The sequence below is a fragment of the Trichechus manatus genome, unplaced genomic scaffold, assembly GCF_000243295.1.
Source record: "Trichechus manatus latirostris isolate Lorelei unplaced genomic scaffold, TriManLat1.0 scaffold00028, whole genome shotgun sequence".
NCBI lineage: Eukaryota > Metazoa > Chordata > Mammalia > Sirenia > Trichechidae > Trichechus > Trichechus manatus.
Genome location: NW_004443964.1, coordinates 20,013,776 through 20,031,021, shown reverse-complemented (window position 1 = coordinate 20,031,021; position 17,246 = coordinate 20,013,776). Strand labels below are relative to the sequence as shown.

The following is a 17,246-nucleotide window of genomic DNA, read 5'->3' as shown; positions in this document are numbered from 1 at the left end:
TCACAGTATAGGGAGAGCAATTAGGGTCACATAACAATGTATGTATAAATTTTTGTATGAGAGACTAACTTGAATTGTAAACTTTCGCTTAAACTACAACAACGGAAAAAAAGAAGTTGGCAGTTCGAGCTCACCCAGAGGCACCTTGGAAGACAGGCCAGGCAATCTGCTTCTGAAAGGAAAACCCTATACAGCAGTTCTACTCTGCAACTCATGGGGTCGCCATGAGTCAGAATCGAGTCAGCGGCAACTAACACCAACCACAGGTTCTGGGGATTAGAAGGTGGACATATCTTTTGGGAGGCCCCTATTCAATCCACTACAGGTCCTACTGGTGTCTACCCCCCAATTCCCACTGCCAGCTCTCGGGCAGCGAGGCCACAGCTGGCATCTAGAGGTTGAGAGGTAAAGGAAGCGTGCACATGTGTCTTTCGGAAGATCCATGCTTCTGAGGAGGAGGAGGGGGAGAGGAAGGGGTAGGACAAGGCAGGGAAACAGACAGTCCTGCCCAGGGGTGGGGAGCCCGGTTCCAATTCCAGTCCCTCGGAATTGCTTGCTCGGGCAAGTACCGTCTCCGTCTGGGTCATTTTCATCATCTGTACAGTGGGAGATAGTAAAGATAGATAGTAAAGGCTCCAGCTTCTCAGAGAAAATGCACAGAGCCTGGTCCTGTGCGCGCCTTCAGTCAAAGCCAGAATTTTAAGGAAGAAAAGAAAAACAGAGGCTAGAGAAGACCAAGAGAGGTGGAGAAGTTAAGACAGGGAGGGAGGAAGGTGGTAGGCTGGGCTAACAGAGTGTGACTTGTCCATGGTCACAGAACAGGTTTGTCAGAGTCACAGCAGGGTCCCAGCCCCAAACTTCCCACCCGAAGGCTTTTACCTTCAGCACATACTTCTGGACTCCAAGGTGCGGAGCTGCTGCAGAAGAGAAGACCGGGAAAAGGAGGAAAGGAGGAAGCTCGTGCTGGCGGGCATGGGGCAGAGATGGGTGAGAGGAAAAGGGATTCAGAAAAACGAGAAAAAGGAAGTGAGCTCATCAAAATGCCCTGGGGAGGATCATTATGAGACCTCATGGTCAAACCCATCCGTGCATTCACTCATGCAATCATTCGTTTATTCATTCAACAAATATGTTCAACAAACTCTGTGCCAGGCCCCACTGACGGTGCAGAAATAGCCAGAACAGATCCTGCCCTCAGGGAGCTTACAACCCAATGACACAGTGTATCTGGGGCCTTGGAGGGGCATATGTGAACTCCAGAGCTGGGGGTCTGCAGGCCCTTGCTGCCCCTGGGGTGGGTGAAGCAGGCGATCTACTGGTTTCAGCCCTGCTTCTGGCCTCGCTGGGGAGCAGGAGAGGGAAGTAGCAGGGAGCGGGGGGCAGGGCTCAGGGTGGGGGCAGGGCACACCCTAAGCCCGGGGCCCCAGGGAGAGGGGCTGGAGGCGGAGAACACCCAGGCGTGGCCTGCCTCTCAACTGTGGGCAGGTTTTCCTTTCCATTTGTTCTCTCTGTACAACAGCAATTTAAATTAATTAACTGTAACAATAAATTATTTCTCGTCTGCCTAGAATAATTTTTCACTGCTCACCCACTTTTTTGGGGAAGCACAGGCTCTTTGCCATGAGGTGGGGGGAGACTGTGGCTGCCCCAAAGAGAGGTGGTGAAGGGAGGGGCTGGCCTGGGGCAGGATGAGGGGTACTGCTCATGGCCCTAAAAAGTCTTGGGCAGCCAAAGGGGACATCTGAAGCCTCTTCTCTGCCCTGTGTTCTAAGTCTGGCTTTACCCTAGCTGTTTGGAGGGAGTCGCTGGGTTGTGCAAATGGTTAACACACTCAGCTGCTAACTGAAAGGTTGAAGCTTCAAGTCCACCCAGAGGCATCTAGGAAAAAAGGCTTGGCAATCTACTTCCGAAAAATCAGCCATTGAAAACCATATGAAGCACAGTTATACACCGGTATTCCATGGGGTCATCAGGAGTTGGAATTGACTCTTTGGCAACTGTTTGTTTTTATTATTATTATTGATTGGAGCACCTCTGTGTAGATTAGAAAAAGATGCCCCTGGGGGGTCTCATTCTGGCGGTCACAGATTGCAATTCCAGTCCAACCGACCCCTCCCATTGGCATCTCTGCAGAAATCCCACACTTACATGTGGAGCCCTGCGCCGCCCCCACGCCGGTATTCAATCGGTTGGTAACTATAGCTATATCTCTTGTAGGCACAGGCGTGTTTCTGAAGAGCTGATTGCGCATATGTCTTATTTCTGCAAACCAGAGCCTAGTTTTTACATGCAACGGGGGAGCCAGCTTTTTAAAGAATTCTTGATTTATGACCCCCTCCACATCTTCACATTTATATTTTCTTCTCTTGGATTTGCTTCAAACAGGCTATACCTCAGCACAGGGCAGAACAAAACTGAGTCTAGAACCAAACCGGCTGCTGTTGAGTCTGGCTCAAGGTGGCCCCATTTGTTACACATAGAACTGCTCCATAGGGTCTTCTTGGCTGTAATCTTTATGGAAGCAGATTTCCAGGTCTTTCTTCCATGGTGCCACTGAGTGGGTTCGAACTGCCACCCTTTAGGTTAGTGTTGTTAGTTGTTGTCGAGCCGATTCCGACTCATGGTGTAGCCAAGGGCAAACCTTTTATGCCACTCAGGGACCTTAAAGCTGAGTCAGGTGGTCAAATACAGGGGCTATAAGGGTTGTGGAGCCAGCTGACCTGAGAACCCAGGAGGAGCAAGTCTTCCTTCCTCAGCCAGCAGGTGGCAGTGTTGCTGGGGCCTTGCCTTGGGGCGTCACTGGGGAAGGAAGGCTGCGATGTTGGCCACGGTGGGAATCAGGGATCTCTCAGGCCCCAGCTCAGTGTCTGCCACAGCCTCTAGGGGAGGAAGTTAGCAGCGAGGCACAGTTTCATCCCAGTCCTGCTGAGCTGGGGGCAGGAGGGCGGGGCCCAAGACCTGGCACTGCCTCCACAGAGCGGATGACTGAAGGTGCTCACTTTCCCCTCTGGGCCTCAGTTTCCCTACCTGTAAATGGTGACATTGACAAGCCATAATAGTCTGCTTCTCAGGGATCCACCTGGTGTTCCAAGCCCACTGGGTCCATCTCAGCCCAGCGTTCAAGCCCCTCCATAGGCGGCTCCTCCTCATCTCCCTATTTCCTCAACCCCAAGCTCAAGGCCCTCCCTTTGCCCCGAAGGCCCTCTCTCTCCTTCCTACAGTCCCTGTCCCTCCTGCCCATCCTCCAACTCACCTCCCCCAGGAAGTCTACCTTCCCCGGCACCTTGTACCAACCGTTCCTGAAACCCCTAGGTCCCTCTGTACTTGGCATGGGCATCTTGCCTTGCTATTTCCCTTTCTTCTGAATTCCTTTTCTTCTCCCAAAGCTCATAACCTAGTCCTGGGCTCCAAGCGTAGAATCCCAGCCCACAAAGGAGCCTGGTGAGATCACAAAATCTGTTGGTTAAAACAAAAGAAAACAAAAAACTTCTTCTTTAAGCTGAAAACCCCTTCCCAAAAGAAAGCTTGTGGAGAAGGCAGAAGCACCTGACTGGATGTGGTGGGGGGCAGGGTCCTGGCTGTAGCCCCTACCCTAGGGGCCTGGAAGGAGCACCCTGAGGAAGCTCTGCTTTAGTTCAGCCCTCAGTGGCCAAGTAGCGATGCTGATCCCACTGACGCTTCTGGGGACTTTGAATTTCAGAAAGCATCTCTCGTCTCGTTTTTCCCCGGATGGTCCAAGTGTCTGTGATGTAGGTAAGAAAGACCTCATTGCCCCAGCTTCACAGATGACGAAGCTGGGGTTCAGAGGGGCCAGGTGACTCACCCGGAGTTGCACAGCTAGCAGCAGGACTAGGCTGAGAACTCAGTGGGAGGGCAGTGGTTCTTGGTGATGGGTCACTCTCGAGTGCTGCGGCCGTGGCGGTCGGAAGCTCCGCTTGGTCCCTGACCCCTGCTTGGCCTGAGGGCCCAGTGCTGCCCCAGCCCGGGACCAGAGAGAGTTGTGAAAAGAGCCGCCCTCTCCTTGCTCTTCATGAACTTTTAGGAGGTGGGGGCAGCCCCAGACACCTCTCTTCTACCCCTCCCTCCCTCCAGCGGCCCTTCAGGACCCTCCCCAAAAGGTTAATTACCAAATCATCCCATCAAAGGAAGTTGCACTTTTGTGCCTTGACGACCAAGCTGAGCTTCAGCAACATGGTTATTTAAGGTCTCTAATAAGCATTTTCTGGCTGTGATTAACCTTTATGCCAAAGTCACATTGGGATTTGGGATGGCAGCTTCAGTTCCAGCTCACTCTTGGCTGGCCTGTGAGGTGGGGCATGGGCAGCAGCTGGAGCAGGCGGCTGTCAGACTCCACCCCCGCACCCCACCCTCTCCCAGGGATTCTGCACTGCAGGGGCCTAGAATAGGGCTTCCTTCTGTTCTGCTCATCTCTTTTTTCAATGCCCTGCTCTGCCTGGGCCTGGCCACGCCAGAAGGCTGCCGTCCCCCATTCTTGTACTCATAAGACAGATACACAAACAGCCTACTGGCTTGTTATGAGTTGAATTGTGTCCCCCTAAAAGATATGTTGAAGCCTTAAACCCTGGTATCTGTGAATATGGCCTTATTTGGAAATGAGGTCTTTGCAGATGCAATCAGGTTGAGATAGGGTCATATTGGAGTAGGGTGGGCCCTAATCCAATATGACTGGTGTCCTTATAAGAGTAGGAGAAGAGACACAGAGACGCACAGGGCGAATGCCTTATAATGATGGAGGTGGAGATTGGACTGATGCATCTACAAGCCAAGAAATGCCAAGGATTGTGGCCAACCACCAGAAGCTGGAAGAGACGGGGAAAGATCCTCCCTGAGAGCCTTCAGAGAGAGCTTGGCCCTGCCGACACCTTGATTTTGGGCTTCCAGCCTGTAGAACTATGAAAGACTAAATTTCTGTTGGTTCAAGTCACCCAGCTTATAGTAATTCTTCACGGCAGCCTTAGGAAACTGATACATTCCTGAATCCTACCAGTTGCGGTCAAGTGGATTCTGACTCATGGCAACCCCATGTGTGGCGGTTGCCTCTGGGTAGACTTGAACCTCCAATCTTTTGGTTAGCAGCTGAGTGCATGAACCATTTGCACCACCCAGGGATTCGAAAAACGGTCTTTTTCTGCACCTCAATTACCCCAGCTATAAAATGGGGAGGACAAGACCTACCCCATCTGGTGGCGCAGAGGTTAAGAGCTTGGCTGCTCACCAGAAGGTCGGCACTTTGAATTCGCTAGCCGCTCCTTGGAAACTCTCTGGGGCAGTTCTACTCTGTCCTGTAGGGTCACTATGAGTTGGGATCAACTAGACAGCAATGAGTCATGGATTCCACCCCCAACCCCGCCACAAACTTGGTATGTTTGTGGACCCAGATTAAGAACTCTCAGCTTTAGAAGAAAACCAACGACAACTGTGCGCGATAGTTATCTGCTGACCAGATAGAAGACTGGATGTAGTGAATGCTGAAGAGGTGATTAATACTTTTTTTTAAAAAAAAAAAAAAGCAAACCTTTTGCTGTCAAGTTGATTCTGACTCATGGCGACCCATGTGTTATAGAGCAGAACCGCTCCATAGATTTTCTTGGCTGTAATCTTTATAGGAAGAAATCACCAGGTCTTTTTTCCACGGCCCTGCTGGATGGGTTTGAACTGCCAACTTTTAAGTTAGTAGTTGAGTGCAAACCGTTCGTGCCATGCAGGGACCTCACGATTAATATATACTGAGAGGAAAGGAAATGACAGGAAAACTCTGGACTTTTCAAGGAATTGTGATTCAGGAATAAGCCAGAGTTTATAAACATTTCTACAGAGCAAGAGGTGGTGAAGGCACAAATTCTGCCACAGAGCCCGGCCACGGAGCTGACCTTTTTTGAAAGGAAGGTAGTTTTAAGAATTTTAAGAAGCATTTTTCTTGCGTAATGCAAAACTGGTCCCCTGTTGGTAGAAAAGGCCTTTGTGAACCATCAGATCCAGGAAGGAGACATAAGTGTCAGAGCTGAGCAACCAAGAGCAGACACGCCTTTTCCGCATGGCACGTGGTATGGTTTTCTGATGAAGCTCAATTTGCTCTGCTATCTGCGCAGCCCAGGACGTAAAGATGTATGAATGAGAACTCCTGGCCTGGATATTTGCCATCTCATTAGAACTTTGGGTTGTAAACGCTTTGTACTTAGAAGGTTTTCATGCATTCAAGAACAGCCCACTCAGCTCCCGTCCGGAGGCGAGATGAGCAGGCAGAGAGGGTCAGGAGCTGGTTGAATGGACACGGGAAATCTGGGGTGGAAAGCAGGGATGTGCTGTCACAGTATAGGGAGAGCAGCTAGGGTCACACAGCAATGTCTGTGTAAATTTTTGTGTGAGAAACTGACTTGAACTGTAAACTTTCACTTAAAGCACAATTAAAAAAAAAAAAAAATGGCCCATGGCCTTTATCTGTGAGCCTCATGAACACCCAGAGTCCAGCCCATGTACAGAGCGCTTTGGGGACAGGGGACGTGGTGAAGGGGAAACTTGGTTACTTTGCTTTGGAGGGTTGGGGGAAGGTACTGCCAAGGGGAGCCCCTGGAACTGGCTCCTGAGGATTGCAGAGTTCACCAGCTGACGAGTGGGCAGGGCCGAGGAGGGGGCAGAGAACTTTAGGAGCAAAGGTACAGAAACACAAGAAGGATTCGGTGTGCTGGGGAAATGCTAAGTGTTATCAATGTGAATAGACATGATGTGTACTTAAAGGGGATCTGAAAGACCAAAGCACAAAGCGCAGCTTAAGGATTAGATGGATAATGGTAGAATGTTGGGCAGCTGGGCTCATATTTTGGAATAGGGTGTTTCTTGTTTCTTTAATTTGCCTGCGGCTGAGCTGGCCCTGGGAGTGGAAATTGATTGTGTGTGTGTGTGTGTGTGTGCGCGCGCGCGCGCACATGCACACATGTGCTGGGAGATGGCAGAAGCAGAAGTGGGATGAGAAGCTGGGGGCAGGCATTCCTAGTCCCCTCTAGAAGGGGGCCTGGCCATACCAGCGGAGCCGCCCCTGTCTGGGGCAGAGCACAGCACCTGGGCCTGTGCTGGCTGCAGAGCCAAGCAGAGCAGGTTTGTCAGGGAGGACACTTGGCTCTCTACTCAGCTAGCAAAGCCACTGGTTGGCCTGGTGGCTTCCTCCTCTCTCTGCTCCTGCGTTTTCATTTGGAAAATGAGAGTAAAGACACTTCTCCATCTCTCTGGGGACTGTGAGGTTTAATTACTGATTAATAAAGTGTTGGAAGTTCCTCGGGGCCAGAGGGATGAACGAGTTTCTTATCATCACTCCTGAGTTCCAGGAGCCGGTTAGTTCCCCCCAGCACCGTTTGCCAAGCGTCCCGAGTGCGGGGCATGGGATGGGGATGCAGGGGCGGGGGGCCCAGGAGTGAGTCAGAGGGAAGGGACCCTGGGAAGAAAAAGCAGGGGCACAGGGGTGCTGATGATGGAGAGCAACTTCCTGTGCGGCTCCTCGGGCCTCCTGGTTAACCATCCACTCTGCCTTGCTGGGGGCCCCGGCCCCCCCACAGCTCAAATCCACCTCTGTTACCAGCCAGAAGGCGGCTCAGACCTCCCAGGCAGACAGGACAAAGGAAGGAGGGCAAGGAGACTAGAGGAGGTGGGCGCCAGGGGACAGAGGGTCTGGGAAGAGACCGGATGTGTGTGTTGTAGGGGAGAGGGAGGGCAGAAAGCTGCCGGCCAGACTGCCTGCAGCTCCAGCCTAACTGTGCCCTTGTCTCCTTGTGCCCACAGGCCCTCCTCCTCCTGGGGCTGAACCCTGTCTCTGCCTCCCTCCAGGACCAGCACTGCGAGAGCCTGTCCCTGGCTGCCAACATCTCCGGTGAGCACTCCACTCCCTCCTGCAAGATTCCAGCTGACCACAGTGCCCTTCCACGCTTCTGCACTCCACGCCCACCTCCACCCCCACCTCCCAGGGCCTGTGCGCAGAGCGTCGCCTCAAAGCAGGAACGTTGTTAGGTGCTGTGGAGTCGATTTTCGACTCATAGCGACCCCATGTGACAGAGTAGAACTGCCCCCATAGGATTTTCTAGGCTGTAATCTTTACAGGAGCAGATTGCCAGATCTTTCTCCCAAGGAGCGGCTGGGTGGGTTCAAATCACCAACCTTTCGGTTAGCAGTTGAGTGCTTAACTATTGTGCCACCAGGGCTCCTTAAAGCAGGAATAGCAGAGAGATTTCCTCTCTAGGGCTCCAGGCAATTGGTCATGCTTTCATGGAGTGCTGTGTTGAGAAGGATCCTAAAGTTGGGTGTAAGTCTGGGTGGGCTCACACCTGGGGGTCTTTAGGAGGCTGGTTGCCCCTTGGTGATTTATTTTCCTCTTCAAGTCTCTCCTTGATTCAATCCAACTCATTAACTGAGCACCTGCTATGTGGCAGGCCCCATGCCAGGCGCTGGGAGAACAGAGGGTCTCCCCGTCTGGTCCTGGACTCGAGTCCACAGCTGTATATACCATGGGGCAGAGTACAAGAAGCATGCTAGTGGAGAAACAGGTGTGCCAGCAGGGGAGCAAGAGGCACAGATTTCTGAGACTGGGCCTGCGGGGAGAAGGGTCTCCCAGAGCTCAGAGCAGCCACCCCCAGCCCGCTGCTCCTTCACTAGGAGGGTCTGGGAGGAGAGAAACGAGCATGGGACTTGGAGAAGGCAGACTGGGTTTCTGTGCGGGCTCATAGCAAGTGCTCAGTCATGTTTCCTGGTTGTGGGGCTGGGGGTGGGGACTGGTGGTCACAGGGACTTTGAGCCTCACTTTGCCCACCTGTAAAGTGGGAGGGGGTGATACCTGACTTAAGGATCTGTTATGAGATTAAATGCACTAAGTTTTATGGCGGTATTTCACAAAACTGTAGAGTGTTATACCACTGCTGGGTATTATTATTGGTGATGTCAGCAGGCTTATTAAAATGCTTACTGTATAGCTAGAATGAGGGGAAGGCACTTGCCACAAATTTCTCACTACCATGGAGAAGGCAGGGAGGTTAGAATGGGAGTGGTGAAAATCCAGGAAGGCTTCCTGAAGGAGGAGGTTTCAAGGTGACTCTTCAAAGAAACTCTGAGCATGGACTGGCAGAAAGGAGCCAGTGCTCTGAGCAAGGGTTGGCTGAGGACTGGCAGGTGGGTTTGGCAGAAGGATGGGGAAGGTGAAGAGGGAAGAGCAGTAATAAGCCTGGGGAGGTACTGGGAGCCCGGAACATCTGGCTGCAAAGTTGGCTGAGCTGGACCATGGAGAACGTGGGGAAGTTCTTGACCAAGAGAGCCTGGAGTTCTAGTGGAATTGCTGTGGCCGCTGGCCAGCCACGTAATGGCTGGGCCTGGGAGGGAGGGGAGCTGATTCAAGGCTGGCCCGAGAGGATAGGCCCTGCCCCTGCCCCTGCCCCCATGCATTGGAGCCAGGTCAGGCTCAGTGAACTTGCTTGTTGTGCTCCCAGAAGAGTGACATCCCTGAACCCACACAGGTGGCACCTGTCCTTGGAGGCAGCAGGCATTCATTCCCCAGTGATTTATACCATGTGCCCCCCATCCCATCCCAACCTGCCTGCCTTTGTGGCACTCAATGCATCACCCTCCACAGTAGCCTCTGATAACGGCCCATTTGTCCTCCAACGCCAAGACAGATGGAGAAGGTGGGGTGGAGGGGCCAGGACAGATGGATGGGCGTCTGGCCAGGGCAGTTGACACTGAACTGGGGTCTTTAGGGGGCTTCTCACTCGCCTCATGCCAGGAGCAGGGACAAGGTAGGTCCCCAGGGCCAAGTTCCTGTCATGTGGCAGGTCACAGATTTGGCAACTCATTAAACTATGGCATGAGCGTAATAATACCATAAAGTAGTAGAATTATTGACTAAGGGTGTCACAGACAAATGGAAGCATGCAGGTGACAAGGACCTGGGGTCATCCATTCCTACCCCCCAACTTAAGGCAGGGAACGATAATAATAATTATAATAATTAATAATAAAACCAAACATACTGCCGTTGAGTTGATTCCAACTCATAGGGACCCCAAAATGTTTCTAAGGCTGTAAACCTACCTCTACAGAAGCAGACTGCCATATCTTTCTCCTGCGGAGCCACTGCTGGTTTCAAACCAATGACCTTTCAATTAGCAGTTGATCGCTTTAACCACTGCACCACCAGGGCTCCTTTAATTAATAATAGCTAATACTTCTTTCGTGCCCACTATATTGGACACCAGAGCCCTGGTGGCACAGAGGTTAAGAGCTTCAGCTGCAAACCAAATGGTTGGCAGTTCAAATCCACCAGCCACTCCTTGGAAACCCTATGGGGGCAGTTCTACCCTGTCCTATAGGGTCGCTATGAGTCAAAATCAACTCGACAGCAGTGGTGTTGGGGTATATATTGGACACCATTCTAAGAGCTTTAATCTCGTTCAATCATCACGACAAATAGTCAGAAAACATTTTTATCCCCATTTTACAGATGAGGAAACCTGAGGCTCAGAAGGGTTAAGTAACTCGCCCAAGCACACACAGTTTCTAAGCAGTGGCCCAGGATTTGAACCAAGTGGGCCTGAATCTGGAGCCCATGACTTTATCACCACCCATGTTATGTGGCTCCCAGATAGCCATGATGCCCAAGACCCAGCATGGTCAGCCATCAGGAGTACAATGGCTCCCCCTGAAGTCTCCCATACCCATATTGGGTTTGTCCACCATCCCAAATATTTCCTGAGCATCTCTGTGTGCCTGGTGCTGTACTGGGTATTGGGAACACAAAAACGAAGAGCTGATAGGCCTTCAGGACGGCAGGCTCCCACCTGCTTGTCCTGATGTGTTACACTCGCTACAAAGGCATCTTTCTTCTCTGCCCAGCCTAAGAGGAGCAGCTCCACCACACAGTGGTCGGGAAAAGAGCAGGGTGCTCTCCCTGTCCTCTGCCAGCCTCTCTGTGCCAGGTGACATGGCAGGGCCCCTGCCCATTCAGCCCAGCAGCACAGTCCCCTGAATGGTCAGATAGGTGTGTTTCAGAGCTGCCCCTCGGCCACCTGGCTGCTCCCACTCTAGGCAGCCTTGGTTGAGTCCCTCTCCTGGGTTCAAACCAGACGGGGCTGGGCTGTCAGCCACAGGGCGGCCGCCCCATGCCCACCCACCTTGTGGTTCATTCGGGAGGTCCTGATGGGAGACCATCATAAGTGGGACAGGAACCAGGTTCCAGTTTCCCTCTGAGTTATCTACGATGGGAGGATCTGCTGAGTGCATTTGCACCCTATGCATGATGGGAAGGGAACTGGGTAACCTACTTGGGGGAAGAAGCCAGTGCCCACACATGAAATAGGCCACCTTCAGTGGGTTCGTATCTGTTCATTAAAGCAGCCCCCAGGACCCTGACTCAGCAGGGCTTTTTCTGAGGCGGCAGAACCCCTCCACGCCGCTCCTCTCTTCTTTCCCTTGTTTGCAGTGACTCGGGGGAGTCTGACCACGATCTTCCCACACGCAGTTGGAGTGTGGGCCCTGGACATCTGTGGCAGTTGCTCTGTGCAAATGCATTACTTTCTCCCTCTTATCCTCTCCCGGATGAAGGCCTACAGTGACCAGGGCTGGTGAGGGGGTTGATTTCACCCCCATCCCCACCCAGGAAAGACCTTGAGGGAACTAGCTTCCCTATGAATGAGGGTCTAAACCTCTGAGTGACAGGATGTCCACACCTTAGACACACCAAGCACACACCTGCCTCAGGGCCTTTGCACTTGCTGTTCTCTCTGCCTAGAACACTCTTCCTTCAGTTCTGCACATGCCCTGCCCCCGCCCTTCATTTAAGTATCTGATTAAACGGTGGTACTTTTTTTTGGTCGTTGTGTACCATCAAGCTGATCTTCGACTCCTAGAGACCCTATAGGACAGAATAGAACTTTCCCATAGGGTTTCCCAGGCTGTAATCTCTACAGAAATAGATTACCAGGTCTTTTCTCCCACGGAGCCACTGGTTGGGTTTGAACCACCAACTTTTTGGTTAGCAGCCGAGCACTTAACCATTGCGCCCCCAGGGCTCCTTTGTCAGTACTTTAGTGAGCACCAAATTTAAAACAGCACCCCAGCAGTCTTTATCTCTTTGCCCTGTTTATTTTTTCTTCATAGTATTTCCCACTGGTTAAACAGATACATGTGTTTGTTTACTGTCTTTGCCAATAGAATGTAAGTTTATTGGGGAAGGAGGGGGCACTTGTCACCTGCCTGGTTTTGTTGGCTTTGCTTCTCTGTTCTTGCAGCCTCGCCCTCCCTTCCTCCCGTCTTTCACACAGACTTTCATTCCCTCCAGGATTTTCTAGGCCCTTCACGTAAAGGTCACAAGCGCAGCATCAGCTGGCTGCGTTTTCCTCTGCTCTGCCTCCAGGCAGGCAGCCTTCTGGGAGCGTAGGAGCAGGAGGGAAGGAGGGAGGCACTGCCGTGTGTGCAGAGGAACCTGGGGTTGCAGAGATGGGTGGAAGTGAATGCTGGGAGGGGCTCAGGCCAGACTGGGGCCAGCTGTGTTGCATTGGGAAGACCCTGGGCTAGCTACATTAAAAGACCAGCATTCAAAACCTGCTTCTGCCTTAGTATTTGTGTGACTTTGGATAAGGTATTCGACTGCCAGGGCCTCAGTTTTCTCTTCTGTAAAATGGGGGTAATAGCACCTACCTCAAAGGAGCCCTGGTGGCACAATGGTTAAACACTTGGCTGCTAACTGAAAGGTTGACGGTTTGAGCCCACCCAACTGCTGCTCAGGAGAAAGACCTGGCAATCTGCTTCTGTAAAGATTACAGCTTAGAAAACCCTATGGGGCAGTTCTGCTCTGTCACTTGGGGTCGCTATGAGTTGGAATTGACTCAGTGGCACACAACAACAGCACCCATGTCGGCAGGGGGCGTGAGACACACAGTGGGTGGTGTAGTGTGTGCAGGCACACCAGCGCAGGCTCCCATCCTTACCACAGACTAGAGTTGCGCTCTGCCCTGTTCCTCTTCCCCCATCCCCAACAGCTGCGGGTAGGGTCAGGGCTCACTGGCCCTGGGGGCTCTGGGCACTGGCCAGTGGCAGGTCCTCAAGACCAGCAGGCCCATCAGCTCCACGGCCAGTCCCGGCCTCGGCGCTGGCCTAGTCCTGGCTGGGGTTGGTGCCCAGTCCTGCCCTGCCCTCTGTTCTTTACAGAAGGGTATCTGAGAACCATCCAGGGAAGGAGAGAAGGGAGGGAGAAAGGGCAGACACTCCACTGATAGAGTGCTAGGCACCTTTCCAGGCCTTGCCACACATGGCACCCCATTTAATCCCCCACCCCGTGCCTGGCTCTGCACAGATCTGTGAATGAATGAATGAACAACCTACCAAGGAAGGCCTGACGGTGGTGTTGACGCGATGGTCTGTGTAAGGCACCTGGCAGCTGCCTGGCACATTGTTGTTGTTGTTGGGTGCCGTCGAGTCAGTTTCCGATTCATAGCAGCTCTGTATGACAGGGTGGAAGTGCCCCATAGGGTTTTCTAGGCTGCAGTCTTTACTGGAGCAGATTGCCAGGTCTTACTCCTGCAGAGCCGCTGGGTAGGTTCGAACGGCCAACCTTTCATTTAGCAGCTGAGTACTTAACCTGGCAGACAGCACTCAATACTTTAAGAGCTGCCCCCTTCCATGACTGCCCATGCCTTACTGACACACGATGTGGTGTGATAGAATGAGCGCCTGATTTACAATCAGCAACTCCTGGCTATGAGTCTTGGTTCTTTCACTCATCAGCTCATGATCTAGGGCTTTACTTCCCTGGGCCTGTTTCCTTATCTGTAAAAAGGGAATAATAGCATTGCGGGGTGGGTGAGGATCAAACGAAATATATGAGGAAGCATTTTGGAAAAGCAGAGCGTGGTCCATAATATTATTGTTGTTATTAAATACCCTCAAGTCAATTCGGATTCTTAGCAACCCCATTTGACAGAGTAGAACTGCCCTCTAGGGTTTTCTAGGCTGTAATCTTTATGGAAACAGATCGCCAGGTCTTTTCTCGCATGGAGCTGCTGGGTGGGTTTGAACCTCCAACCTTTTGGTTAGCAGCTGAGTGCTTAACCATTTGTGCCACCAGGGCTCCTTATAATATTATTACCACCAACCCCCCTTACTACTACTTGCCTAGCCACCCTCCCGCCCAGGCTCAGCACTCTCAGCATGATTTTGACAGATTAAAATCCCAGCCTGGCATGCCCTTGCCACATATGGCCCTGCTCTCCTCACCCCACCCCCACCCTCCTTCCTAATGTCACTCACGGGCGCTCTCCTGTGGCAGGGCACAGGGCTCACCCACCTAGCCTCCTGGCCCGCCAGCTCCTCTGGTCCATTAAGCCCCAGTCCAGATTTCTTTCTCTTTCAATTAAACCACTTGGCCTCGAGGCCTCAGCCCCTTGAGCCCTGATTTGCACGCACACCCTATGAATAGATTTGATTAGAAGGAAAAACCAGCATTTGGTACAAGACCTTCTCAACACTGCCCTGAGTCCATCAGGGAAAGGAAGCCAATTTAAACCAGTGCCACTTCCAGAGAGATTGGGGGCAGGCTAATTTGGGGAGGAGATGGCAGGCAGCCCCAGCCAGGACTTGGCAGCTGCTAATGCCCAGCCCTGAAGAGCCTCCCCCGTCAGCCCTCCCACCCCCGCCATTGGCTCATGGCTCTCCCCTGGCTGTCTGTGCATCTTCATGCCATTGCCTGGTTATTAACCTTCTTGCATCGTGGTGGGCACACCAGCCCCGCGTAGAAGACAGGCATCACGAGGCAGACACAGGAGAGGTGACAGAACTGTCTTCAGCTCAGTCCTCCCCCTTGGAGCCCACATCCCTCCCACTCTCCCAAGGTGTTACTGTAGGCTCAACCCTGTCCCAACACATACACACATACTCTACCCCCCAAAAGCTCTTTAATTAAGGGCAAATATCTGGAAGGGGCCTTTGACATCCTCTATGGGGTCACCACAAGTTGGAATTAACTCGAGGGCCACCGTTTTTCTTGTTGGTGTCTAGTTCAGCTGCTTACATCCTTGTTGAATCACAAGGAGTCCCTGGGTGGTGCAAATGATTAACACGCTTGGCTAGTAACTGAAAGGTTGAAGGTTCAAGTCCACTCAGAGGCACCTCGAAAGAAAGGCCTGGCAATCTACTTCAGAAAAATCAGCCATTAAAAACCCTATGGAGCACAGTTCTTCTCCGACACACATGGGGTGGCCATGAGTCAGAACTGACTCAATGGCAGCTGGGTCTTTTTTTTTCTTGAGTCAGAGACCCCTTTGAGAATCTAACGAAAGCCAAAAGTCATGGACCCCACTCCTCATTTAAATGCACGTATGCACCAATTTTTCATTTAATTTCAGGGTCTCTATGAATGCCTTGAAGTCTCCAGTGAACTAGGTTAAAACATTTCTGATCTAATCCAACCACTTCAATTTATAAAGAAACTGAGGCCTGGAGAGAGGAAGGGACTTGCCTAAGGTCACAGCAAATTAGTAGCAGAGCCCAGTGTGAAGCCAGGGGTCCAGACGCCCAGTTCAGTGCCCTTTCCACTACCCCCAGATGACGTCTCCCAGCCTTTTCTTTCATGGTCTCCTTCTCAGTCAGACCTCTCCCGGGGCCCAGCACAGACCCGAACACAAACAGTGGGTGTTCAGTAAATGTGGTTATCAGGCCAACTGGAAATTGGACCACTTTATTTAGCTGAAGGGGCAGTGCAGATGTGGTTTGGTTCCAGATCCATGTGACGGGCCTGTCCCAGGAAATACTGTCCCTGTGAAGTCTCAGAGCTCCAGTCTGTCACCAAGTGAGAGGCTGAGAGAAGTGTCCTCAGGCTACAGAGCAGGGGGCTTGAAGCGTGTCTACCTTTCCTCTAAATTCCAGCCAGGGCCTTAGCTTTTAACACCATTTCAAGCCACCTCTGTTCTTCCTGTGCTCTGGAACCCACACTGGCTCCCTGGTGCCATAGTATCAAATTCAGATTCCTTCCTCTGGTGCCTCCTTGGTCTCCGCTGCATAGGATGAGCTCATTTCTGCACTGGAGTCATTGCTCTTGTGCTGGCCCCATTGGTGTGTGAGTGTGGGGTAGTGGGGAAGTGGGCAGGTCATTGGGGTGTCCTCTGTCTTTCTGGGGCAGGGACTTTGCTCTGCCTCACCAGTCATCTCTGTCCGCAGGACTGCAGTGCAATGCATCTGTGGATCTCATTGGCACCTGCTGGCCCCGGAGCCCTGCAGGGCAGTTGGTGGCTCGTCCCTGCCCTGCCTATTTCTACGGTGTCCGCTACAACACCACAAGTAAGGAACAGGGTGGAGGGCCAACCATCTGCTGGGAGGTGAGGCAGAATGGGGAGAACTTGAGACTTGTTGGGGGTTGGGAAGATGATGATGATGATGATGGTGGTAATGCCTCTCGTGGGTACACCCATCATTTACCAAAGGCCCACTCTGTGCTCTGCTAGGCACTCTGTGCTCATTGCTGCTGGTTCTCACAATGCCCCTGAAGACACTGTCAACTCTTACATAACTAAGCCTCTGAGGCTCAGCGTGGATAGGGAACTCACCCAAAGTCACCCAGCTGGGAAATAGTGAAGCTAGAATTAGCATCCGTGTCTGTCTGACACTTTCCTTTGCAGTTGAGAAACTGGTCTGCTTGAACCATAGGACAATCCCATGAGGTAGGGCAGGGATCATTGGAATGGCCCTGACTTTGCAGTTGAGAACCTTGAGCTCAGAGAGGTTATGGAGTCTGCATAGGCCCGCCAGCTAGGAGGTGAGGGACCCAGAGTTTTAGAGCTACTGGTAGGGGGCTTGGCCTTGCATCCCAGGCCCGTGGGTGGAGGAGGTGGGGGAGGATTGACCCCGTCTGTTCTGATACTTGATCCCCAAGTAAACACCTTGCTTGGCTGAGGCCCCCACGCCTTTGGGCTTTGCAGCTCCTTGCTACACCTCCTGCCACCCTCAGAATTAATTTGCTGTCCCCTGTCAATGACTCATGGCCCCTGGTTATCAAAACGCAACAGCTGCATGCCAGGGCCCTGCCCTATCCCAGGGAGGGTGGGGGCTCAGATCCTGGGGGTCAGGGTCTCTTTTGTGGACCCTTGAGTTCTGGGGTGCCTGAGCTCAGAGCCCTGAGAGGGACCCTGGGTGAACATGGACACCAGGCCATTCACTTTGAGACTCACTGACTTACCTCTGGGACATTTTTTTCCCCTCTATGGTCT

The 17,246-nt window shown here is 52.2% G+C and overlaps 1 protein-coding gene across 4 annotated transcripts in view; it reads left to right on the top strand.

Moving 5' to 3' along the window:
- The window catches only part of CRHR1 (corticotropin releasing hormone receptor 1), a 46,505-nt gene that overhangs the window by 12,547 nt on the left and 16,712 nt on the right, over window positions 1-17,246 (top strand). For 2 of the 4 annotated variants that reach the window (XM_004374260.1, XM_004374261.1), the window contains exons 2-3: window positions 7,792-7,879; window positions 16,201-16,320. In XM_004374260.1, coding sequence (XP_004374317.1) covers window positions 7,792-7,879; window positions 16,201-16,320 — 208 coding nt within the window. Of the gene's footprint in view, window positions 1-7,791; window positions 7,880-16,200; window positions 16,321-17,246 lie in introns of those variants that run through there. The other 2 variants (XM_004374262.1, XM_004374263.1) reach the window with 2 other exon arrangements.